The 26,623-nt window shown below is 31.2% G+C and overlaps 1 protein-coding gene across 8 annotated transcripts; it reads right to left on the reverse strand.

Annotated features, from left to right (window-relative positions):
• Positions 1-1,328: 1,328 nt before the first annotated feature.
• LOC113691816 (uncharacterized) lies at positions 1,329-24,694 on the reverse strand. Of its 8 annotated transcripts, none has more exons than XM_072053973.1 (5): positions 24,517-24,694; positions 24,210-24,373; positions 20,953-21,067; positions 19,871-19,921; positions 10,442-12,664 (listed from the first exon to the last, which is right to left on the reverse strand). In XM_072053973.1, exons 3-5 carry the CDS (start codon positions 20,980-20,982, stop codon positions 10,889-10,891), a joined length of 1,857 nt encoding a protein of 618 aa, XP_071910074.1. In that variant the 5' UTR covers positions 20,983-21,067; positions 24,210-24,373; positions 24,517-24,694; the 3' UTR covers positions 10,442-10,888. The 8 variants fall into 8 exon arrangements, 3 of the variants coding, with proteins under 3 accessions (XP_071910074.1, XP_071910073.1, XP_071910072.1); XM_072053972.1 differs by having other exon boundaries at positions 24,210-24,404; XR_003448780.2 differs by lacking the exon at positions 10,442-12,664 and adding an exon at positions 1,329-1,663 and having other exon boundaries at positions 24,210-24,670.
• Between the last annotated feature and the right edge of the window lie 1,929 nt (positions 24,695-26,623).

Genomic DNA, 26,623 nt, shown 5'->3' on the forward strand with positions numbered 1-26,623 from the left:
TCAAAATAATAATAGGTATCTGGTTGTCTGAGGGTTCGTAATGCTAATCTGTATGCGTTTTCTGGAGTGGATGTAAATTGAAAAGGCGGCGGTTCAAAATTCACATAAAATATCAGGATGATTAACTGGAATTTAAGAAATAAATGACTACTAGATACTTTAAGAAAGATAACTGAGATTTTACCTTCCTTGCTTTAAATCCAAATTTTCCTTCTGATGCTATGAAAATGGGAATCTTGTGATTAGGAGTTTTGCCTCACCGGATCTTCCCCTGGCGCCTGCTTTGTAACTGAAAGGCTTTGATGGGTACTACACCGTCTTTTGGTCTTTTAGGATCCTAAAAACAAGGTATCTTTTTCAAAGTTTCCGGTTGTTTGGATCTAATCTAGGGTTGGCTGCCTAAATCTCTACTTTCTTATTTCTCTTTCGTCTTATGCTAGCAATATGAGAGAGCTAAGAACTTGGAAAAACTGCTAAGGAACGTATGAAATTGGAGTTTTTATTGGATGCTTTAATTTACAGGATGTAAGTGCATCGTACCCAACATTCGTTTGGGACGTCTGCCTTTATAGACTTCTTGTATAAACTGTGCGGACTTAAAAATTTTTGACTCGAAGTCCGTGGATATGACATGCTAACTTTACGGACTTAAAACCTACTGAAATCCGTAAAAACATCAAATCAACTTTACGGACTTAAAACCTACTGAAATCCGTAAAAACATCAAATCAATACTGCCTAACTGTAGCTGACAACTAATGAAAGTTTTATGACCGGCCTAGACATAGATTCTAAATAAATTTGGCCAAACTATACAATGTGGCCTGGTAACTAATAAAAGCTTTATGACCCACCTATACATTTTAGCTTTAGTCAAGATGGCCGAAGAATTATCCTTCCATCATATTTTCGATGTTGCTTATTTCTTCTGGTCCCATTGTTTCCCAATAATGATCATCATTGTATTCTTCATCTGCTTCGATATCCAAATGCCTTGCTCCTGTGCTCATATAATATCCTTCTAAATATTTTTCAAAGACTTCTGGATAATTGGTACTTATAGTGAAATCTTTTTCTAATTTAAACCTGTATGGGACATATATCTTTTGTATTTTATTTTCATATACTAACCTAATTTCATTTTCCCATTGATCTATGAAATGTCTGTAGGCTAATTGGATCATTTTAGCATTTATCAATTGTTCTTAAATTGTTTTGGTAGGGATATTTTAGCTATAAACACACCTTTTGGGTTATTTTGATGATATCTATTATTATTTTGATAAAATTTTAGAAGACATAGAAACTTCAGACCAGTGTCTAGCAAATATACAAATAGAAGAATCTAGATTAGTAAAAGTAGCACACCACCATCCCGCATCCTTTCTCAGAAATATTAGACAAGCAAAGGTAGATTTACTTTGGCACAGATACTCTGAATTAAAATCTATTGAAAGACAAAAATTAGAAGAAAAAGAAGAATATAAAAACAGAAGGAATTCCTGTAATAAAATTTGTGGAATATCTGAAACATAGGTCTTTAATTGGAGCCGTAAAAGTCCAACATAGTTGTAGCCTGGTTAATTGGAGCCGTAAAAGTCCAACATAGTTCTAGCTTTATAGATTTTGGTATCAGAGCTTGCCGTCCTGGTGAGCCTGATCCCTAAAAGTCAAAGATAGAGAAAAGATTAGAATATTTAGATCTAGAAATAAAAAATAAATCTAGGAATATAATAACTTTAGATAATCATAAGCATATTTGTTATTTTCAAAACACCTATAAACACACCTTACATAGTAAAGAAGATAAAAATTATAATAGTCTTATTGATCTAGTAATATCTTTAGGGGAGTCTTTAGAAAAACATAAAGAGAATAATTCTCGAATAATAGAAAATTTATTAGAATCAATAAAGAATAAAAATAAAGTAATAAAGACGCTAGTAGAAAATCAGGATTACTTAAAAGAACAAAATAATAATATAATAAAAAGAATAAAATATTTAGAAGAACTAAAACAATTAAAAATAGAACGTAAAAATAATACAGAAAAAATAACTAAAGAAGTGCTAGAGGAGATAAGACAAAAATCAATAGATCTAAAACAATCTTATAATCAAGTAGAAGCACTATTACATAAAATAGAGAAAATAGTATTAAGTTAATATATGAGTAATAGTAATAAGCCACTTCCCTCACATTATGTCTTTTATCCAGAATATTTAAAAACATTAGAAGAATTAAAATATTATCATCAAGACTCGTTGGGATTAACAGATTATTCAGGAGCTAGTGCATCAGATAAAATATATCCTAAACAAAATAACTCTATAATCGCATTATTAATATCCCTACATAAAAAAGTAGACACAATAACAGAAAAGGTCAGAGTCCTACAAATAGATAAGTTTGAAAAAGACTTAGAAGAAATAACGGACCAATTTAAAAGATTACCTGTAACAAAGAAAGAGAGTAAACCACATCTTAGTAATATATTTTCAGTAAATCCTAAACCACAAAAATTCTAAAAGATGGCTAGTAGAACATCATTTTCAGGACCTAGTAGAACAGTCAACGAAAACACACAAGTAGGAACTAGTGTATTAAATATAGGGAGACAATTAAGAAGGAGTAGGAGCATGCATTTAGAAGAGGCAATAGACGTAGATAGAGACTTGGAAATATACAGGAATAATGAAATAAGTTTATTAAACCCAAGAACCTTGTACTCAGTAGGATTTCTTAGAAGTAATACAGGATTATTTAGACAAAGTAGAGAAGAACCAGTGAGCGCATTAAGTAACCCCGTAAATCTTAGAATGATAACACAACAAAGCATAAACCAAATTAGAAGACAGTATACATATATGCATATAGGATTGATAGTTATAGGAATTAAAGGACTAACAAGAAAAGGATTGGGGAAAAAAGTATTATTAGCAGTATTAGACAAAAGACATAAAAAAGTAGAAGATGCATTAATAGCCAGTATAGAAGTAGATATGAATCAGAATGGAGGAATATTTTATTGCAGCCCAGACTTTATGATAACCTTAGAAGATATAAAAAATCTAGAAATAGGAATACAAACTAAAGGATATGAAAATTTTCAAGGAGATAATTTGACAATAAGTATCGGATTTATAGGAAGATTAACAAATAGTAGTAAAACCAGATATAAGGTAGAAATAAAGCCAATAGTAGAGGCTATGGCAAGTAAAGGAATAAAATTAATAAAACCAATAGAAGTAAGTTCAGAAAACTTGGCAGGAGAAGAATGGGAGATAAGTAAATTTATAGAAGAAAATAATCCAATGGTACCAAAAGATAGTATAATATATAAAAATAGTCAAGGAAGAACAAGCCTTAGATTTTACAATTATGAACCAACAGCTTTAGGAACAGATAATGAAGAAATGGACAAATCTGACATAGAATCAGACCTTATCGAAATAAATTTATTAGAAGAAGAATTAATAGAAATAAATCATAGAATTCTTTATCCAAAAGAATTAAAAATGGACTTAACAGAAAAAGAACTATTTGATTTAGAAAGAAAATTAGAAGCAAATGGACAAATAGCATTAAACAAAGTATTATACTATGATAATATAGGAAATATTAGAGTTCAAATAGAAGAAGAAAATTCTGAAGATAATTTAGAAGTAGCCAGCATAATATCATACAGAGAATTAATGGACCAACAACAACAAAGTGGTGAAAGCAGTAACAGACCAACAGGTATGCAGACTGATCCTAGTCACACAGGAAATGTTAGAACATATGAACCAGGACAACCACCCAAAATAGTCTATAATGTATATAGAGAACCAGAGGAAAAATATAGTTCTAGGGGAAAAAGAAGACCATTAGAATTAGAAATAAAAGAGCATTCAATAGATGAAGGAAAAACTTTAATGTTAACATCTTACGATCCACAAATGATAGAAGATGTAATAGGAAGCTGGAAAGCTAGAGTAGTAAGAAACTATATACAAAAAGGATTTGATCATAACGTAATAGAAATGTATACATATTTAGAAACATTTTTAGGAGGAGTAGCAAGAGCAGCATGGGAAGCATTTAAACTGAAATTTCCAGATAGGTTACAACAAGATCAGGCACATGGGGTCAATCCAATGAATTTTGTTAATCGAGTAGAAGAAATTCTATTAGCAACAAGTCCAAATAGAGGAGGAGTGATGACACAGATAGAATCGGTAAGAAAATTAGAACAATTATCAATCAGAAACTGGAAATATATTAAACCTTTTTTACAAGACTTTTTATATTATAGTTGTTTAGCAGGATGTTTTTATGATGAAGGAATTATAGAAAAATTATTTGCAAAATTACCAGACGACTTAGGAAAGAAAATATATACCTTATACAAAGCAACGCCCATGGAACCAACATTAAAAAATGTGAGTACGGCAGTAAGATTTATAATCAATAGACTAGTAGAAGAATGTACTTTTATAAAAATACAAAGACAATTAAAAGGAGAATACAGTTTTTGCTCAGAAATATACACACCACAAAAATATGGAGAAAAAGATAAAGAAAAAAGAAAATATAGAAAGCCTTATAAAAATTATAAAAGATACCCTAGAAAACAATATTATCTTAGGAAAAGCAAAGCTAGAAAACCATTTCTCAAAAAAGAACATCATGTTAGAAGATATAGACCAGAAAGAACTTATGGAAATAGATTATCTTGCTTTATTTGTAAACAACCAAATCATTTAGCAACAAATTGTCCACAAAAACATAACTCTTTTAATAGGGAAGCTCACTTAATAGAATTATTTTCGGAAGATTTAATAGAAATAGATGATAATATACTAGAGACAGAAAGTATTTATAGTATAGTATCTGAAGACTTAAATTTAACAGATTTTATAGAACAAGAAGACACAAGTTTTATAGATGAAATTTTGGAAAAATCAGAAAACAGAGCTATCATGGATAATATATATTTAGAAGAAATGAAAGAAGATTTTAAAGTATTGGAAGACTTAGAATTAGTTGATGTAGAATGTATCCATAAATGGGAACATAGGAAAGGAAATTATAGTAAAGCATGTTATAACTGTAATAAATACCCGTCAATAGAATTAAGATTTCAATGTCAGCTATGTTATATAGAAGGATGCAAATACTGTTTAGAAAAGCTTGCACAAGAATATGTTTTAGTAGAAAATACTAAAAAAGAAACAATCGAAGAAAATGTGCCTTTAGAACATTATTTGGAAAGAAGAATAAGAATTTTAGAAAATAAGGTTGACCAATTAGAACAAAAGATAGAAAAATTAAACAAAGAAAATACAGTAGAAAGACAAATATCTATAGAAAACATAGATCTAGAAATCTTTCCAGAAATAGAAGAAATAAAACATAATTATGATCTAGAATTATTACAAGCAGGAACATCAAATATAACATCTATAGAAGTAAAAACTCGAATAAAAATAGGAGATTTTGAAACACAATTATTGGCAGTAATAGACACAGGAGCTAGTAATATAGTAATCCAACAAGAATTAATTCCAGAAAAATATTATGAAAAAGCATACCATATTAGAACGGCTAGACAAATGGATGGAAGTACATATACATATGATACAGCATTACATAACTCTTTATTATTTTTTGAAATAGATAGCATACACTGTACACAACCATATCCTGTAACAGAAATATATATTAGAAGTTTTCCTTATCAAATGATATTAGGACTATCATTTATATTACAGGCATATCATGGCATGATTCTTACTAGAACAGGATTAACATTCCTTAGAGAACATTTTTTACCATATAATACTTTTTTAACAAGCAATAAATCTAAAATAAATAAAGATAATAAATTTACAAGACTCTTAGGACTAGAAGAAAAAGATAATTGTAAATGTGATATAAAAGGTAGCTGTAAGAATGATTCAACCCAGGAATATAGGGGGAAGAATCAGAAAATTAATTCTTTTGACAATATGGAGATGACTGGAGAAAGGCCTTTATATTCGTCACAAAGAATTCAAAACTGTTTAGAAGATAAAGAATTTGAAGAATATTTAGAGATAGAAAATTATGACACAATAGAAACTATGTTAAATAATGAAAAATTATATGATCTGTTAGAAACAGGACATAGAGATATAGACCAACTAATAAGTGAATTAGAAAAATTAGAAATTTTTGAAGAAAATCCAACTATTTATTGGGATAAGGACAAAACAGAATGCAAGTTAGATATTTTAAATCCAAATTTAAAAATTAGCACAACAAAAATAGAAGCTAGTAATGATGATATAAAAGAATTTGAAATGCATATAGCTGATCTAAATAAGTTAAAAATAATTAGAAGAAGTACTAGTCCACACAGAAGTGCAGCATTTATAGTTAAAAAACATAGTGAAATAGTTAGAAGAAAAAGCAGAATGGTAATAAATTATAAAAGATTAAATGACAATACTAAAGAAGATAGCTATGATATACCAGATAAAAATGAGTTAATAAATAGAATCCAATATAGGTATATTTTTAGTAAATTTGATTGTAAGTCAGGATTTTGGCAGGTAAAAATGCATGAAGAAAGTATAGAATGGACAGCTTTTACATGTCCTTTAGGACACTATGAGTGGTTAGTAATGCCTTTTGGGTTAAAAAATGCACCAGCCATATTTCAAAGGAAAATGGATAATATTTTTAATAAATATAAAGATTTTGTCATAGTATATATAGATGATATATTAGTATTTTCGAAAACCAAAGAAGAACATGTAAGCCATCTAAAATTAGTTTTCTCAGAATTTATTAAACACGGAATAATCATCAGTAATAAAAAAGCACAATTTTTTAGAAAAAATATAGAATTTTTAGGAACAGAAATAGGACAAGGAAAAATAAAATTACAACCACATATTTGTAAAAAGGTTTTAGAATTTCCAGATAAGATAGAAGAAACAAAGAAACTTCAACAATTCTTAGGATTATTAAATTATGCAAGACCTTTTATTAAAAATCTAAATAACCTAGTAGCACCTTTATATAATAAAACCTCTTTAAAAGGACAAAAATTCTTTAATAAAGAAGATGTCAAACTAATACAAGAAATTAAACAAACAATAGGCAATTTACATGATCTAAAATTACCATTAGACACAGATTACTTGATAATAGAATGTGATGGCAGTAGTACTGGATGGGGAGCAGTTCTTTTTGCAAAACCAAGCAAATATAGTAATAAAAACAATGAACAAATCTGTAGATACGCTAGTGGTACATATAAAGAAAAAGGCAATAGAAGTAGTATAGATAATGAATTATTAGCAGTAAAATATAGTTTGGATAATTTTAGACTTTTTATAATAAACAAATCTGAAATAACTATTAGAACAGACTGTGAAGCAATAAAAAAGTTTTTTGATAAACATAATGAAAAAAGAAGTTCTACCAGAAGGTGGTTAAATTTTGTAGATAGTATTATTGGTAATGGATATAAAGTAGTTTTCGAACACATTAAAGGTAAAGATAATAATTTAGCAGATTTTTTATCACGACTTTTTAACAATTCTTCTGATCTCTTAGCAGATGGCATATAACTTCCAGAAAGTCAAAATTGGCCAGTGGGAACTTACAAAGTACCCTAAAGGCACAAGTCTACATTTCCATAGCCAAGAGGAAGGTAATTTAGAAGACATCCAGCAGAATATCTTAAATAACCTCTGGAATAGCAGAAATAGCACTGATAAAGCTAGAAATCTTAATATCTTAGCATTTTATTTTAGTAATCTTCCAAAACAAAGTTTTTCATATTACGTAGTAATTAAAGGAAAAACACCTGGAATTTATTCCAAATGGATTTCCGTTATAGAACAAATAAATCATTTTCATAATCCTTTATGGAAAGCATTTCATAGCATACATGAAGCATTAGAATTTGCTAGGCAAAATATAGGAACAACATTTTATGTAGATCCTAAAGCTAGCATGGATAGCATGAGGGTGCCAGTATATCAACATACAGATGCCCCTAGTAGCAGTAGAAATTACCAATATGCATTAGAAAAAGATAACACAAACAGAATAGAATTTTGTAGACATTGCAAAAGTATGGAACAAGCTATTAGAAGTTTAAATTTAAAGTGTAGAAATTTTGAAGAAGAGGATTTTTCCCAAAAAGAAAAAATAAAGTCTTTAACTGAACAACTCAAAGAAATATATAAGATTTCAGGCTCATAAGGAGATACTATTCTCTCACAAATTTCTGAGATTGGGGAGCTTAAAGGAAGGCTGTCTCATACAGCATCTCAAATGGCCAGTTCTTCATCCGGCCCAAGTATACAGCCAATTTTTATACAAGAAAAGCCCATTTCAGAAAGACCATTTGAATTTCTTAAACCCAGAATATCCTTTAAACCATATCACCTACTTGGTTTCCTCCCTTTACATATCCAAGAAATTATTAGCCAAAAAGCCCAAGCCCAATATTATTCAAAATTAATGGCAGTCCAACAATATTTTTATGAAATAGCAAAAGACCCAATTAGAAATACAGCAGCCATTAGACTACATCCATCTTTCTTCATCGACCCAGAAAAACATTGCCCAAACAATCCAGAAGCCTGTGACCACCAGAAAATAAATAGCCATTGTATACATACACTCAGCAATTTTTTCCTCAGAGCAACTATTATCTTATCAAAATATTCATCTCCAAAGATACTAAGAGTAAATGGGGAAAGAGTTATTTTAACACCACAATTTCTCATGGATACCGGATTTCTAGAAAAAATCATTGTTACAAATCCAGAGGATACTCATTGTCTTGGAACTCATCTTGGATATTTCATCAGAAAAATGTTAGACTATGAACAGTGGGCAACTGTACATATCAAAACAGCACCAGCAGAATGGACAGGACTTTTTGACATAGAACCAGCAATACATAGAATGATGATTACAGTCAGCAATATACCACCAGCAAGGAGAACGACAGAAGAATTAGAGAAAATCAGCAGCAGTCTTGTGGAATGTCCATTAGCATTAAAAGAACAATTGATAAATGCTAAAATGATCCAATTAGCCTACAGACATTTCATAGATCAATGGGAAAATGGAATTAGGTTAGTATATGAAAATAAAATACAAAAGATATATGTCCCATACAGGTTTAAATTAGAAAAAGATTTCACTATAAGTACCAATTATCCAGAAGTCTTTGAAAAATATTTAGAAGGATATTATATGAGCACAGGAGCAAGGCATTTGGATATCGAAGCAGATGAAGAATACAATGATGATCATTATTGGGAAACAATGGGACCAGAAGAAATAAGCAACATCGAAAATATGATGGAAGGATAATTCTTCGGCCATCTTGACTAAAGCTAAAATGTATAGGTGGGTCATAAAGCTTTTATTAGTTACCAGGCCACATTGTATAGTTTGGCCAAATTTATTTAGAATCTATATCTAGGCCGGTCATAAAGCTTTCATTAGTTGTCAGCTACAGTTAGGCAGTATTGATTTGATGTTTTTACGGATTTCAGTAGGTTTTAAGTCCGTAAAGTTGATTTGATGTTTTTACGGATTTCAGTAGGTTTTAAGTCCGTAAAGTTAGCATGTCATATCCACGGACTTCGAGTCAAAAATTTTTAAGTCCGCACAGTTTATACAAGAAGTCTATAAAGGCAGACGTCCCAAACGAATGTTGGGTACGATGCACTTACATCCTGTAAATTAAAGCATCCAATAAAAACTCCAATTTCATACGTTCCTTAGCAGTTTTTCCAAGTTCTTAGCTCTCTCATATTGCTAGCATAAGACGAAAGAGAAATAAGAAAGTAGAGATTTAGGCAGCCAACCCTAGATTAGATCCAAACAACCGGAAACTTTGAAAAAGATACCTTGTTTTTAGGATCCTAAAAGACCAAAAGACGGTGTAGTACCCATCAAAGCCTTTCAGTTACAAAGCAGGCGCCAGGGGAAGATCCGGTGAGGCAAAACTCCTAATCACAAGATTCCCATTTTCATAGCATCAGAAGGAAAATTTGGATTTAAAGCAAGGAAGGTAAAATCTCAGTTATCTTTCTTAAAGTATCTAGTAGTCATTTATTTCTTAAAAAAATAAAGATAAATGACTACTAGATACTTTAAGAAAGATAACTGATATTTTACCTTTCTTGCTTTAAATCCAAATTTTCTTTCTGATGCTATGAAAATGGGAATCTTGTGATTAGGAGTTTTGCCTCACCGGATCTTCCCCTGGCGCCTGCTTTGTAACTGAAAGGCTTTGATGGGTACTATACCGTCTTTTGGTCTTTTAGGATCCTAAAAACAAGGTATCTTTTTCAAAGTTTCCGGTTGTTTGGATCTAATCTAGGGTTGGCTGCCTAAATCTCTACTTTCTTATTTCTCTTTCGTCTTATGCTAGCAATATGAGAGAGCTAAGAACTTGAAAAAACTGCTAAGGAACGTATGAAATTGGAGTTTTTATTGGATGCTTTAATTTACAGGATGTAAGTGCATCGTACCCAACATTCGTTTGGGACGTCTGCCTTTATAGACTTCTTGTATAAACTGTGCGGACTTAAAAATTTTTGACTCGAAGTCCGTGGATATGACATGCTAACTTTACGGACTTAAAACCTACTGAAATCCGTAAAAACATCAAATCAACTTTACGGACTTAAAACCTACTGAAATCCGTAAAAACATCAAATCAATACTGCCTAACTGTAGCTGACAACTAATGAAAGCTTTATGACCGGCCTAGACATAGATTCTAAATAAATTTGGCCAAACTATACAATGTGGCCTGGTAACTAATAAAAGCTTTATGACCCACCTATACATTTTAGCTTTAGTCAAGATGGCCGAAGAATTATCCTTCCATCATGTTTTCGATGTTGCTTATTTCTTCTGGTCCCATTGTTTCCCAATAATGATCATCATTGTATTTTTCATCTGTTTCGATATCCAAATGCCTTGCTCCTGTGCTCATATAATATCCTTCTAAATATTTTTCAAAGACTTCTGGATAATTGGTACTTATAGTGAAATCTTTTTCTAATTTAAACCTGTATGGGACATATATCTTTTGTATTTTATTTTCATATACTAACCTAATTCCATTTTCCCATTGATCTATGAAATGTCTGTAGGCTAATTGGATCATTTTAGCATTTATCAATTGTTCTTTTAATGCTAATGGACATTCCACAAGACTGCTGCTGATTTTCTCTAATTCTTCTGTCGTTCTCCTTGCTGGTGGTATATTGCTGACTGTAATCATCATTCTATGTATTGCTGGTTCTATGTCAAAAAGTCCTGTCCATTCTGCTGGTGCTGTTTTGATATGTACAGTTGCCCACTGTCCATAGTCTAACATTTTTCTGATGAAATATCCAAGATGAGTTCCAGGACAATGAGTATCCTCTGGATTTGTAACAATGATTTTTTCTAGAAATCCGGTATCCATGAGAAATTGTGGTGTTAAAATAACTCTTTCCCCATTTACTCTTAGTATCTTTGGGGATGAATATTTTGATAAGATAATAGTTGCTCTGAGGAAAAAATTGCTGAGTGTATGTATACAATGGCTATTTATTTTCTGGTGGTCACAGGCTTCTGGATTGTTTGGGCAATGTTTTTCTGGGTCGATGAAGAAAGATGGATGTAGTATAATGGCTGCTGTATTTCTAATTGGGTCTTTTGCTATTTCATAAAAATATTGTTGGACTGCCATTAATTTTGAATAATATTGGGCTTGGGCTTTTTGGCTAATAATTTCTTGGATATGTAAAGGGAGGAAACCAAGTAGGTGATATGGTTTAAAGGATATTCTGGGTTTAAGAAATTCAAATGGTCTTTCTGAAATGGGCTTTTCTTGTATAAAAATTGGCTGTATACTTGGGCCGGATGAAGAACTGGCCATTTGAGATGCTATATGAGACAGCCTTCCTTTAAGCTCCCCAATCTCAGAAATTTGTGAGAGAATAGTATCTCCTTGTGAGCCTGAAATCTTATACATTTCTTTGAGTTGTTCAGTTAAAGACTTTATTTTTTCTTTTTGGGAAAAATCCTCTTCTTCAAAATTTCTACACTTTAAATTTAAACTTCTAATAGCTTGTTCCATACTTTTGCAATGTCTACAAAATTCTATTCTGTTTGTGTTATCTTTTTCTAATGCATATTGGTAATTTCTACTGCTACTAGGGGCATCTGTATGTTGATATACTGGCACCCTCATGCTATCCATGCTAGCTTTAGGATCTACATAAAATGTTGTTCCTATATTTTGCCTAACAAATTCTAATGCTTCATGTATGCTATGAAATGCTTTCCATAAAGGATTATAAAAATGATTTATTTGTTCTATAACGGAAATCCATTTGGAATAAATTTCAGGTGTTTTTCCTTTAATTACTACGTAATATGAAAAACTTTGTTTTGGAATATTACTAAAATAAAATGCTAAGATATTAAGATTTCTAGCTTTATCAGTGCTATTTCTGCTATTCCAGAGGTTATTTAAGATATCCTGCTGGATGTCTTCTAAATTACCTTCCTCTTGGCTATGGAAATGTAGACTTGTGCCTTTAGGGTACTTTGTAAGTTCCCACTGGCCAATTTTGACTTTCTGGAAGTTATATGCCATCTGCTAAGAGATCAGAAGAATTGTTAAAAAGTCGTGATAAAAAATCTGCTAAATTATTATCTTTACCTTTAATGTGTTCGAAAACTACTTTATATCCATTACCAATAATACTATCTACAAAATTTAACCACCTTCTGGTAGAACTTCTTTTTTCATTATGTTTATCAAAAAACTTTTTTATTGCTTCACAGTCTGTTCTAATAGTTATTTCAGATTTGTTTATTATAAAAAGTCTAAAATTATCCAAACTATATTTTACTGCTAATAATTCATTATCTATACTACTTCTATTGCCTTTTTCTTTATATGTACCACTAGCGTATCTACAGATTTGTTCATTGTTTTTATTGCTATATTTGCTTGGTTTTGCAAAAAGAACTGCTCCTCATCCGGTACTACTGCCATCACATTCTATTATCAAGTAATCTGTGTCTAATGGTAATTTTAGATCATGTAAATTGCCTATTGTTTGTTTAATTTCTATTTAAATCATTTGTAAATAAGTACAAATGACTTATTTATCTGATGTCTAAAGCAAAGGACTATTAATTTAGACTTAGACTCAATATTCCATGGGAATTCTATTTGTATACTTAATCTGTGTAAACAACCAAATGTTTACAAATGATTTGGTTCTTTCTGAATATTATATAAATGTATAAATTAATATATTATAAATATATATTAATACTATGTATAAATGTATTAATGTAATAAATGTAAATGTATACATTTATTAATATTATGTATAAATGTGTAATTAATATTATGTATATTAATATAAATGTATAAATGTATTATATTATATATAATACATAATATAAATGTATATTATAAATATACATAAATATATATATTATGTTTAAATGTACATTTATATAAATGTTCAATATATATAATATATATTATGTATATATTAAATATATATAATATATAACATTTATATAAATGTATAATAACATATTTATAATATATATAATTTATATAATATATAATATTTATATAAATATATAAAAATATATTTTATATAAAGTAAAATATTTATAATATGTATAAATAAATATATTTAAATTAATATAATATATATATCCTATACATAATTGAAATATATAAGTTGAAATAAACATATTAAATATGTATTTGGAGTTGTTTTTGATATATTGTTTGGATATTGGTATTTTTGGAGTTGTTTTTTAAATACACATTTACTGTAGCATTTGGATTGTGAAAAACAGTTTTTCAAAAATAGACCCAAAAACAAGAATCCAAACAGACCCTATGTGATTATAATTTTATATTTGTAGAAAAGTATATCTAGTAAAACTGTGAAAATTATGCATACATTTTGCATATTTGATGAAATTTCTTATTTTTATTTGATTTTATAAGTTAAGAAATTAATATGGTCAATAAGTGTCACACTCTTTTCATGATTATTCTTTAGAGGGAATTTTATTATTTCTCTATATACTTGTAAAAAAAATAATAAGAGTTATTCTATTCTAATGGTTCTTGTACTTAATAACCGAGAGTTTTCATCTATAAATGTCAACTTTCGCGTAAAACGGTACTTGGATTAAGAGTATGAAAAGCAACTTGAGTATGTGAAATGTTAAATAACTAATGATCTTCATCTAAAAATGTCGATTTTCGCGTCAAAAGGCATTATCACAACTTAAATAGTATTTAGCTATGTGAAAAGAATAAATCCCTCTTTAAGAAAAATAAGAAGTTGATCATGAGATTAGTTAGCATCTTTATTAATTATATGAGTTGCTTGATTGTGAAATTAGGCAAAAATGAGGAATTGAATTGAATTAGTATAATTATGGTATATTTGACTCTTCTTTACATGATATTATAAGTACTTAAGGATTAAAGAAAAATCACATAATGGTTATTTACCTTGATTCAAGGAAATGAAGTTGATTTGAGCACATATGTTTACTTCAAAAATGTTGAATCATTATTGGTTTGTATTTCTAATTGTTTGAGGACAAGCAATGGTTCAAGTGTGGGGGTATTTGATAAAAGTATATTTTACGTGTTTTTAAGTGTATTTTATTAGTTAATTTCAGTAGTGTAATCGAGTTTATAACTAAAATAATTAGGATTTTGGTAAAAATATACATTTTTTATTAAAGTGGCTAACATTGCATTTCTATTGATTTTAAGGGTAAAAAACTTCATTTTCTTGCAGGATTAATGATTCAATCATCAAAGGGTATGAATTGAGAAGAAAATCTGACGAATGGTGATGAATTGAAGTGTGTAAGAAAAAATGAAGTGAAAAACATTTAATTAAAAAAATGTAGTTCAAGACAGTTTTGACACTTTTCGATATTTCGACTATATCTGAAGCTACACATATCAAATTCATGTGATCTTTATACCATTTTAAAGCTAAGAGATAGCTCTACATTTGGTATGAAGACATCGAAATCCAATTCCGCTGTTTTCATGGACAAAAAGTCGAAATACAGAAACTGCATTTTATGGACGAGACTGAAACAAGAGACTGACCAGTCATTGGTATTTCGATCATATTTCAAGCCACAGAGTTTCGAATTGGGTTATTCTTGAAGCAATGAAAAGATAATTCAGAGAGCTACAACTTTTATGTTTTGCACAAAAGTTAGTTCGACCTCAACCATAGAGGAAATCGCAACTGAAGTGAAGTCAAAAGCACAAAGTTGAAAACGCGAGTCATCAAAACGTGCCTTGAAACCGCGTTTTGTCAATTCGCGTATTGTAGCTGAAATTCTGCAATTTGCTCAGCCATTTCTCTTATATTCACACTACTTTCTAGTTATATTTGGTAAGAGAATACGACTACACATGCTTCTGATGCATAAAGGAGAAAAATATGGTTTATTTCCAAGTCAAAAATCATCTTAACAAAAAGGTGATTTGGAGAATCAAAGGGTGAAAATTAGACCGGTGGAGAGGAGCTTTTGAGCAGTTTTTATGCAGAGGAACATGGAGAGATCTGGGGGGAGGGAGGAGAGCAATTTTCTAGTAGAACACATTCCTCTATCTAGCAAATTTTGCAAAAACACTTGGAGACTTCATCTTGTAATCATCTAATGCAAGACATAGCAGAATTTTGGAGGTTTCATCATTAATTTGGCTAAATTTTTCTTTATCCTTTTTGTACTTGTAACTCATTATGTTTTCCATTAATGAAGTTATGAGTTTGATTGTGATATCATTCATGAATAGCTAAATTTCTACATCTAGGGAGTAGATGAAACTTATGGCCAAGTGATATGAATTAAATGTGATTTACACTTGTTGTATCTTGTATTAACTTGTCTTCTTGTGCATGTTTAATTACTTGTTTTTGTTTGATCACCAATAACAGGTTTATAGTTGTTATTACTCCATGAGAATTGGTAATAATAATGGAATAACATGAGCAGAACTTGAGTTGTAGATTCATGAGAATAGAAATATACTCAAGTGGATTAATTTGTATTTCATGAATGAAATAAGAGCAGTTTTAATTTTTCACCAAGAGATTAGGGAAAATTAGGCTGTTCTAGACCATATTATCATGAAAATGAAATTTGGTATTAATGGAAATGAATCCCTAATTAAACAAGAATAGTAACAAGTATTAAATTCATTCATTTGCATGTTTTGTGCCATAAGTGAAATCTACATCCATAGATTCAAGTTTTTAGTGAATTTTCTCAATTTGTAACTTACATTGATCTAATCAAATTGTAGGAAGTAGCATTTATAATATTTCTACTCAAATTTATTTTTAGTCTAAATAATACAGTAAATAAGGACCTCGTATTTGTTTAACTTGCTTCTCGTGGAATCGACCCGATACATGCCCTATACTACTTGATTGACTTGTATACTTGTAGAGAAACGGGTATAAAATCGAAATTAAACTTGCACTTACATCAAAAGTCCGTCAATTCATGATTTTATGTTTGAATGATATTTTATGTTATTTTTAGTCACTTTGGTTATATTATTGGAAGAAAATGAATCATTTTGGCTATAATTGAGGAAAAATATTTTTAAGTGATTAAATGAGATTTTTATCACTTTTTACTTGGATTTTGTGCATTTTGACACATTTCGCCTATAACTATAGTGATCGGATTGAGATGATTCTTGAATCAATTTGAAACTAAGAGACGTATCTAAATTTGGTATGAAAATATCAGAGTCTAATTTAGCTGTTTTCTCAGTCAAAAGGTCGAAATACCAAAGTTCAACACTGCTGTCCAAAGTTGAAAACAGAGCTCTGACCAGGCTTTGGTATTTTGGTCATATTTCGGTCTACAAAGTTTCGATTTGGATGATTCTTGAAGCATTGTAAAGCTAATTCAAAGGGCTACAACTTTTGTATTTTGCACAAAAGCTAGTTCGGCCTCAACCATAGAGGAAATAGCAGTTGAAGCGAGGCAAAAAGCACAGAGTTGAAAACATGAGTCATCCAAACGTGGCTTGATCCCACGTTTACATGAAATGAATCACTTAAAACCACATAGGTGCATCTCTACACTCGTGAGTGTACTCCCTATGTTTAGCACTTCTTGAACCAGTGTTAAATCTCAATTTTCATTGTAGAAACAACACCTTAGATAATCACAATTAATGGTACTAGATTAATTATGATTTAAAGTGTTAAATAACTTACTCAAATAATAGCATCAAATAACCAAATAATAAACACTAACAATCATAAAAAGTTCAACCAAATCCAATGCATAAACTTTAAAAATACATAATAAACACAAAATCCAGAACTTGCATATTAACTATATTTAAGAATCCAATACAAAAGATAAAGAGTTAGAGAAGAGATAACCCATGTCACTTGAGGTTCAACTCCTCCTTCTTCATCTCCATCTTCATCCTAATCTAGTCAATATACAAGAGTGGATGGGTTATACTACTTTATACTAAACTAACCTGACACTAAAAAAATAGAAGAGCTACATTTCTGCAGACTCCAAGCTTCTCCCCTATCTCCCATTTGTTGCTCTGTATAAAAACCGATGAAAAACTCCTCTCCACCGGTCTAACTTCCACTCTAATGATTCTCAAATCTCAATTTATTAAGAAAGTAAAAAACAATGGTTTTTGACTTGACAATAAACCTTATTTTCCTCCTTTATGCATCAAAAGCATGTGTAACCGAATTCTCTTACCAAATATAACTGGAAAGTAGTATGAATATAACAGAAATGGCTGAGCAAATTGCAGAATTTCGGCTACAAAACAGGACTTGACAAAACGCGGCTTCAAGCCATGTTTTGATGACTCGCGTTTTCAACTCAGTGCTTTTTGCCTCGCTTCAACTACGATTTCCTTTATGGTTGAGACCGAACTAGTTTTTGTGCAAAACATAAAAGTTGTAGCCCTTTGAATTAACTTTACAATATTTCAAGAATCATCCAAATCGAAACTTTGTAGACCGAGACATGAACAAAATACTAAAGCCTGGTCAGAGTTCTGTTTTCAATTTTGGACAGCAGTGTTGAACTTTGGTATTTCGACCTTTTGACTGAGAAAACGGCTAAATTGGACTCTAATGTCTTCATACCAAATTTAGATACGTCTCTTAGTTTCAAATTGGTTCAAGAATCATCTCAATCCGATTACTGTAGCTCAAGTTATAGCCGAAATACTAAAATATATCAAAACTGTCAAAATACACAAAATGCAAGTAAAAAATGATAAAAACCTCATTTAATCACTTAAGAACATTTTTTCCCAATTATAGCCAAAATGATTCATTTTCTTCCAATAATATAACCAAAGTGACTAAAAATAACATAAAATATCATTCAAATATAACGTAAATTAATCACTTATCATACATCATGAACTAATTAGGGTCTCTATGTGCATTGAAATTCAAAGGGAAAAAAAAACTGAAACACTTCAGAAGTTCCAGGAAGAGTTGAGTGAGCAAAAGCGTTTTGAACCAACAAGAGATTTCCATGGTTTCTTTTAGCAAGCTATTGAAAGCTGTTTTGTATTTGGATTAAACATGCCAAATTCATAGTATTTGGATTAGACAAACATGGTACTAATACAGTATAACTTAACAAAGAAAGTGTTGTGATACTTGAATATATTCGTATTATTGAGCCTTAGATTGAGACTGAGCTGTTGATACAGGGCAAGCACTGATAGAAATTGAAGACTGCATAATAAACTTAGATGCATCACATAGTTCTTGAGTCTTCATTGGTCTTAATTGTTTCCTAAATCTTGATCTACACAAAAAACATGTGAACTAGTCCAGCTCCAATGATGGAGTAATATAAAGTTCAAAGATGATGCCCAGTCAAACAACTTAATCTCTTGAGAATGGCTAGATTGAGTTTTGTTTCAGTTTGGTTCAAATCATGAAACCGAAACTTGAAGATCAAGTTTTAAGCTCATTAAAAACTAAACCAATCTTATAACGTACTCACTCAACTGCCTTGCTTGTTTAATATGTACATATTGGATAGAAATATAAGAGCAGCAATCCACTAGATTTCTGTAAAACGATCCATGGTGAAAGGTCTCCAGAAAGGAAATTCTAACCATTGATAAGGAATATGCAAATTGCAAGCACTTCCTCTCTGAATCTACAGACTTCAAGTTATGATAAATGGTTTTTATAATTCCAAATGCATCCTACATTTATACATGGAATGTTATAACAGTAAATTATTGAAAAAAAATTTTGAAAAAACTGGCAAAGTTTATTTAATCATAAAATCAAAATGGAAGTCCCTGCAATTAAAAAATACTAGGCGATTTTGCCTCACGCAACCCTGGGCATAATCACATATAGATTACAGTCGCATAATTATGTTGGTTGTATGCTTTGATAGTTGACGAAAGGTTGATGTTCAGAACTTAGAAAGCTTAGGCTAAAGTAATTTTCCTAGAGTGATAGCAAAAGCATTTTAGTAACTGTAGGATCAGTTACAGATTGCACAAGTTTGGATACGTTAAGGGAAGACTAGGCATATTTACAAACCATAGGATATGTCACGAAAGTACTGGCAAGTGAGGTGTCTGGAGAAGGCAAAGATGCAATGATGATGTTCCTTGGAACTGTACTCCTTTATTAGTTAAGGCAAAGGTTTAGATGGAAATAGAGCCGAGCACTTTGAAACAAATAAAACTTATTGATCTATGTAGAGAAACAATAATTCAAGGGTTGATATTACATACCAAAGGAATGAGCAGAAGTCTGTCTAGCTGATAGGCAAATACTTGGTTTCTCTGCATTAAAAACCAAATTGGAAAGTTAAATTAGACCAAAATCATTCGACAACAGGGAAGGAAAACAGCAAAATGAGCAAAGTTTTATAACCATCAGGATCGCTATGAAAAGGATAAAATAATTATTAGTAAAAGTTTTGTACTAGCCCATCAATATTATAAGAATTCAATGTCCAAGTAATAGTTATTGAACCAGTGTTTAAATTAGGGAAAACCATGGCAAAATGGCCTACATATTACCGCTTGACAATATAAACAATTGAAATGATGAGAATAAGAAAACTCTAACAACAGTAATTTCCAGGTAGAAGGAGCCAAGAAAATGCTATGAATAGATCTTATGATTCACTTTGTCCTGCAATTCCTTTCGTACATAAGTGATTCTCTTATGAATCCAACACTCACTGGAATTTAAAAAAAAAAAAAAAAATCCTCAACAGATAATTTCATCACTAAAAACCAATAACTATGTGCAGTCAACTGAACAATAGCTTAAAATTAGCTTCTATAACTTAGAACTAATCAGACACATTTAGGTCTATAGAAAAAATGGTTCACTATTCACCTGGGTGAAAAATCCTAATGCTGCTTGGTGCAGCATTCTAAGATCATGCAATCAGAAATACACAAAACCTTGAACAGGCCTGACATCTTTAAATTTGGATAGCACATCTAAATATACTAAACCTGCATATATCAGATTAGCATGTTGTATGATTTTACGGGAGCTCCTTCAGATATGTGATTTACCCAATTTCTACATCTACTGAGTGTTCGAGCAATAAAAATATGCTAGCTTAAGCACATTCAGTCAAGCTTAGCACCGCAAATAAGCGTCTTTTAAAGTGGCACTGCAGGATAGTTTTCAAAATTTCTCTGTAGGTGAGTAGCACTATATTGTGACGTAACTTATCTACTTACAAACAAGTGTAGAAAAAACAGTATTTACTTTTGCAAGTTCATTTTTTAAAGGAAAACAATATCAAGCATTATACTGGAATATTAAAATAGAATAATTAGTAGTTACATACCACTGTCATTGAAAAACCTCTTGATTGCATGCATCCATCTTACAGCACTGTAGGGTACAGCATTAAGATTCAGAGTGATGCCAGCTTTTAATCAGAGATGTTCACACAAATTAACCTGCAACAGTCATTTAGGAAATATATGATAAATAAACAGGAACAAAAACAAAAGCAATACAGAATTCTAGACTTGTAGAGTCTGCAGTAAACAGAAAAGGAAACTACATAGCCTTTAATGGAGAAGGGTATTCATGTTTGAAGTTGTTTCATGGACCCTAGAGCAAAACATCTTGAGAGAAAAAGCTTAAATCAAATTCCTTCTGACAACAAATAATAGACAGTAAGATAAGGTAGGATGCAGTAAACCTCAACGAGCAATGGAATAGTCAACATGATACCAAAAGCTGTAATGTACTTCACACAGGACATGACCACAGAAAAAGAGTACAACAAACACAATGCGACCTTAGGACCACCTGAACTAAAGTACTATATATGAAAAGCAAACAATCTAAAAAATAATCACATTCACTAATAAGAAGAGATCCATCTGTAGGTAACAGGGATATCGTCAATTAAATGGAATTACAGTGTACATCTTACATTTAATAGCATAATGATAACCACACAGCAGCAACAAAGCTAAATTCAGAAAGAAATCACTTTATATCTAACATGCAACCAAAAACATCCAGGCTATGACTATAACAATTAAATTCTTACGTAATCCTTAAACACTCAGGATAGAAATAGCTTGGTAGATATTTGAAAAGTTACAGCAGAACTGAGGGAAAACTTACATGCAATACATGAATTGTACAAATTCCTGCTTGTTTTATTGTGTTAAAAAATAAAAAATAAATAAAATTCAGAAAGTGGTCCAAATAGAGGTGATTATCCATTTAATAAATAGCAAGAGAAGTTATTAAGGATTTCAATCAAATACATCACAATAAAACAAAATAATTCATCGCCGCACCCTATCCACCAAAACAGTAAAGAAATTCAACCAAAAAAGAGGGAAAATTTCTTAAAGACCTACAACTTCTCAGCCACATTAATTACTTAAACAATGGAAGGCACAAATGGAACATTAGAACTATAGAACAAAATAAATAGCAAAAATTTGAAACGTTAATTACCATAAAAATACCCAAGCTAAATCAAAGGCTTGAAGCACTAAATCAAGTCAGCACCTCAAAAGCTGCAAAATTTACTGCTTTCACTAGTAAGACAGAGGAAATTGGATGGTGGAGACAACGGAGGTTGAGAAGAGATAAATTGGGCGGTGTATGTAGATGGGTTTCATGTAGATTTTTCTGTAGCAGGATGATGGGGGAGGCCAAGGATAAATAAATTAGGGCTGCATGGGTGAATAAGGGATCGGGAATTGAAGAGATGTTTAAATGATGGAAAGCGAAGTGGTCATTGGGGTCTAATTCTCAGGTAGGTGACACCACAAGAATAAGATGAACAGACAATTATAACCCCAAAAGGTAATAAAAAGCAACAAAGTTTCCAAAATGCATAGCGGACTAAAAGTACTGCAGATGAGCAATGGCTTTTTTATATAGTTAGGATTTAGAAGAGGTTAGTATGATGTCCTTTCAAGTATATCATTTTTTTGATTCATGGAAGTCACAGGTCTTTCACAACATTTAACATTAAAATTTGGTTAGATTCATGCCATAACTTCCATTGAGAGTTAAGAACTCGTACCTTAATCAACCAAAATTAGCCTGTAACCAAAATGGTAAAAATGGCTTTGCATTTCTAGTTTTAATTTGTACATCCTGGACATAAGTGCTTTGCATAATGCTGAAACATATAGATAACCTCACAATGAAGCTAATCATGGAGACCTTTTACTTAACATCTGGACGCCTATTCTTAGTATACCTATAATCTAGTACATGTTCCATGTGAACATGATCCATCAAACTTACTTCGGTGAACAAACACCAATGATTAAGGCAGTTTTCTTTCAAAGCTATTAATCCAGAAAAATTCAAGCAGATTCCAACTTGAACGTGTCACAGTTGTGCCAGACACATTTAGCAGTCAATGTTTAGACCCTAGATATCAAACACAGTAATGAGAGCACCAATCTACCAGATTTGTGTCAAACGATCCATGGGAAAACACTGCAGAAAAGTAAGTCAAAACATCAATAAGGAATATGCAAATTGCAAATACAAAGTTACAGCAAGTATGAATTTTAATGAACTTTTTTGATATTAAATCTTGGTTTTACATCAGAAACTTATAGCCTTATTAACTAAAAATCATAGAAATGTTCATATTCAATTCTTATACTCAAAGATTCAGGTCACAGATGTATTCTCTTTTGATAACTCGGCTTTTGAAGCTTGTTGGACAAACAACTGATAAATTGTGAAACACATTTACATTCAATATGTAAACACTAACACCAATTTTAAATAGATTTGTTCATAAGGGCAAAGGTAAATTATGGTAAACACTAACACATCTGTAGTAAAAGCATTTCCTATCTAAAGCTAGAATTTACAGTGACTTCAAGTTACGATACATGCTTTTTGTAATTCCAAATATGTATGTCCTATTATTCATACGTGGAAGGTTATAACAATAACTGAATGAAAAAGAAACAATATTTAAAAAATCTGGCAGAGTTTGGGTAATCTTAAGATCAAAAGGGAAGTCCCTACAATTAAAAAATATTAAGGGAGGTAGTATGATGTCCTTCCAACAATGTGGTTAATTTGATTCACTGGAATCACAAATCTTTCACAACATTTAACATTAAAATTTTGTATATTTATGTTCTTTCAACCAATATTTGCGTCTAACAAAGTAGGTAAAAGTGGCTTTCACACTTCTAGCTTAAAGTTGTAAATCCTGGACATAAAGCACAGGTGATCTCACAAGAAGACTAATCATATATAAGTTTTACTTAAGATCTGGACGCCTTTTTTTAGCATCTAGTACATTCCTGGGGAACATCCAAAACATTATCCAAGTGAACATGACTAAAGAGACAAACTTCAATGAACAAATACAGAGGATGAAGGCACTTTGATTTCAGGCCTATAAGAATAATTCAACCAACTTCCAACTTGACTACGTCACAGGTGTGCCAGACCTGTTTAGCAGCCAGTAGTTTAGCAGCAAACAAAAATCTCTCGTGTCCTTTGACAATACCCATTGCTATAATTTAATCCATGAACCTGCCCACCTTCAAAGAAACTGAAATTGTTCAAGTCAGAAACACTATATACCCGCTGAACTTGCATAGTCTTGGAGGAAAGAGATGAAATCCAGCCTGTCCCTTTCGAGTTCAACCAAAACGAACGCAGCATCTTTACAGGAGGAACAAGTTGCGGTGGTGGTGGTGGTGGTGGTGGAGGAATAAAATCCAGAATGGAGACTGCTGAAAATGGGGCTGCAAATGATTGAGAGCCATTGCTTGGAGACTGACCGAAATCGAAGGAGGAAGTAAAGTAAAAGATGTGTTCAGATATCTTCATTGTTGCCTATAATACTTGCTGCAAAATGATGAACAGGAGGAGAAGAAGATCGCCTGACCTCAGGTTCCGAGGCTGAATCTTGATTTTCCGGCAGTCAGCTGGGTTGCTGCTGCCGCAGCAGCGGAGCTGAGGAAAATTTTTGTGGCTGTTACTTTTGATTTGGGGCTGAAGAAGTCGTCAAGTGGTCAAAGAAAACCCAGAAAACGGAACAAAATAGGAAATCCTAAGCCCACAGAATCAGCCCAAGGCTTGTGCCCAAATGGGGCCATATCTTTTTGTTTTATTTTTTATTATTACTATCATTATTACTCGCTCCATCCCTCTTTCATGGTAATTTTTTCTTTGTATGTCTCAAATTATAGTCCATCTTCTAATTCAAGAATATAGTTAATTTTAAATTCTCTAACATGCCTTTATTTAATGTATTTCATAATAAGTAAATATAGCCTACCTTATTTAATATACTCAACTTTTCTACTCAAAATTGTGTTAATATATGTTTTGAATGGTGCAATATGATATCATTATTGTTGTTGTTGTAATTAATATAAAGATACAATGATTAGTGATACTTCAAATATTAATATAAAGGTATTTTAGGAAAGTATTAGACTACATTTACTTTTTAAACTTATGTCTTGCTTGGATTGCTTGTTTTCGTCGGAAAATATTGTCGTTTTCTGTGATCACATTTCCCTATCATCTTTTTCCCTCACATATATCAAATCGCTACAATAATTTTTCCATGAAAAATGATGGAAAATGCAATCCAAACACAACCTTATTTTTTTTAAACTATGTGAGAAAGAAAAATCGAAACTATCAAAATGAAACGGATGGATTATTTCCTTTTTTGTTCCTTTCTTACAATTACTGCTAACTTGTGGGGAAAAGGGACAAACCCAACTGCACCATTATCAACGATCAAGTTAGGCTCAATCGTAATTTGATTTTTGATTTTAAAAAAATGCTCAATTTGAATCGTTCTTGTTTTTCTTTTTTTTATTTTTGATGAAAGGGTCAGTTCAATGTCACGTCACATCCGGTTCAATCTGAATCATTAATTGTTCTGCAATTGAAAGGAAAAAAAGAGAAATAAAGTACTATGTGAAATCTATAGGGAAAACAAAAAAGAGGAAGAAAAAAAATTCCATTAATAAGTCGGAAAACTAAACGGTCATCCACTCCAATTCTTTTGTCCTTTCATATTCTGGGAGAATTCAATAGACATAGGAAAAATCAATGGACATAAGAGAATTTAATGGACATTCATCTCGTTTAGTTGTTTCATAACAATTTCTTATTTTCTTGAGCTTGGCTAACTTGAACCTTGTTTGAGTTGGATTTGAATTATAAAGCCAAATTTGAAGATCAAGTTTTGAACTCATTAAGGAATAAGATCAATCTTGAATAATGTACTTATTCAACTGCCTTGCTAGCTTAAACCATAGACATTAAACAGAAAAGTCCAAAGCACTGAATTTGTGTGAAACAAGCCCTGAGGTAAAGATTTCCAAATTGAGAATGCAGCATATTCAAATTATATAGTCACAACATCAAATAAGGAGTATGCAGACTCCAAAAACAACACATCACCCAAGAATTTCAGTAAACTGTTTTGACATCAATGGCTTGCTTGCTTTCCATCATCAAGCTTATGAGCTTCCTGGAAAAATACAGTCAACTCTTATCCTTGAAAATTTCATATGAGGATGTATTGTAATTTGATAACTCTGCTTCTGTACCTTGTTACAAAAACAAATATACTTTCCTCATGTTTGCTGGTAAGATCGAAGGTAAAGCATAGTAACCTCCGAAAAATCTGTATTACAATCACTTCCCTCTCTAATTTAGAAGTTTCAGCAACTTCAAATCATAATTCATGTAATGTTTAATTCCAAAAAAAAACAGTTAATAATTAAATAATTATAAAGAGATGTAATCTTAACAATCAGCAGTTTGAAGAAATATTAGGGTAAAGTTTGAAACTTGTAGGAAAGTAGGTTCATGCTTCTGGTTCAAAGACATGCATCCTGGACATAATGCACTTTGTGCAGTGCAGAAACATGTAACTGATCTCAAAAGGAGGCTAATCATGGATACTTTTTCCTCAAGATCTGGACAACTCTCCTTAGTATCTAGTACATATTCAGTGTGAACATGAT

The sequence above is a fragment of the Coffea arabica genome, chromosome 6c, assembly GCF_036785885.1.
Source record: "Coffea arabica cultivar ET-39 chromosome 6c, Coffea Arabica ET-39 HiFi, whole genome shotgun sequence".
In the NCBI taxonomy this organism is placed as follows: Eukaryota; Viridiplantae; Streptophyta; class Magnoliopsida; order Gentianales; family Rubiaceae; genus Coffea; species Coffea arabica.

What these genes read in the sequence shown, in the direction of transcription:
- LOC113691816 (XM_072053973.1), bottom strand. Translation starts at nt 20,982, where the DNA reads ATGCAATCAAGAGGTTTTTCAATGACAGTG. An exon ending in GAGGTTTTTCAATGACAGTG is followed by an intron (nt 19,922 to 20,952) that starts GTATGTAACTAC and finishes TTTTTAATGCAG; the next exon opens with AGAAACCAAGTATTTGCCTA. An exon ending in GACTTCTGCTCATTCCTTTG is followed by an intron (nt 12,665 to 19,870) that starts GTATGTAATATC and finishes ATCTCTTAGCAG; the next exon opens with ATGGCATATAACTTCCAGAA.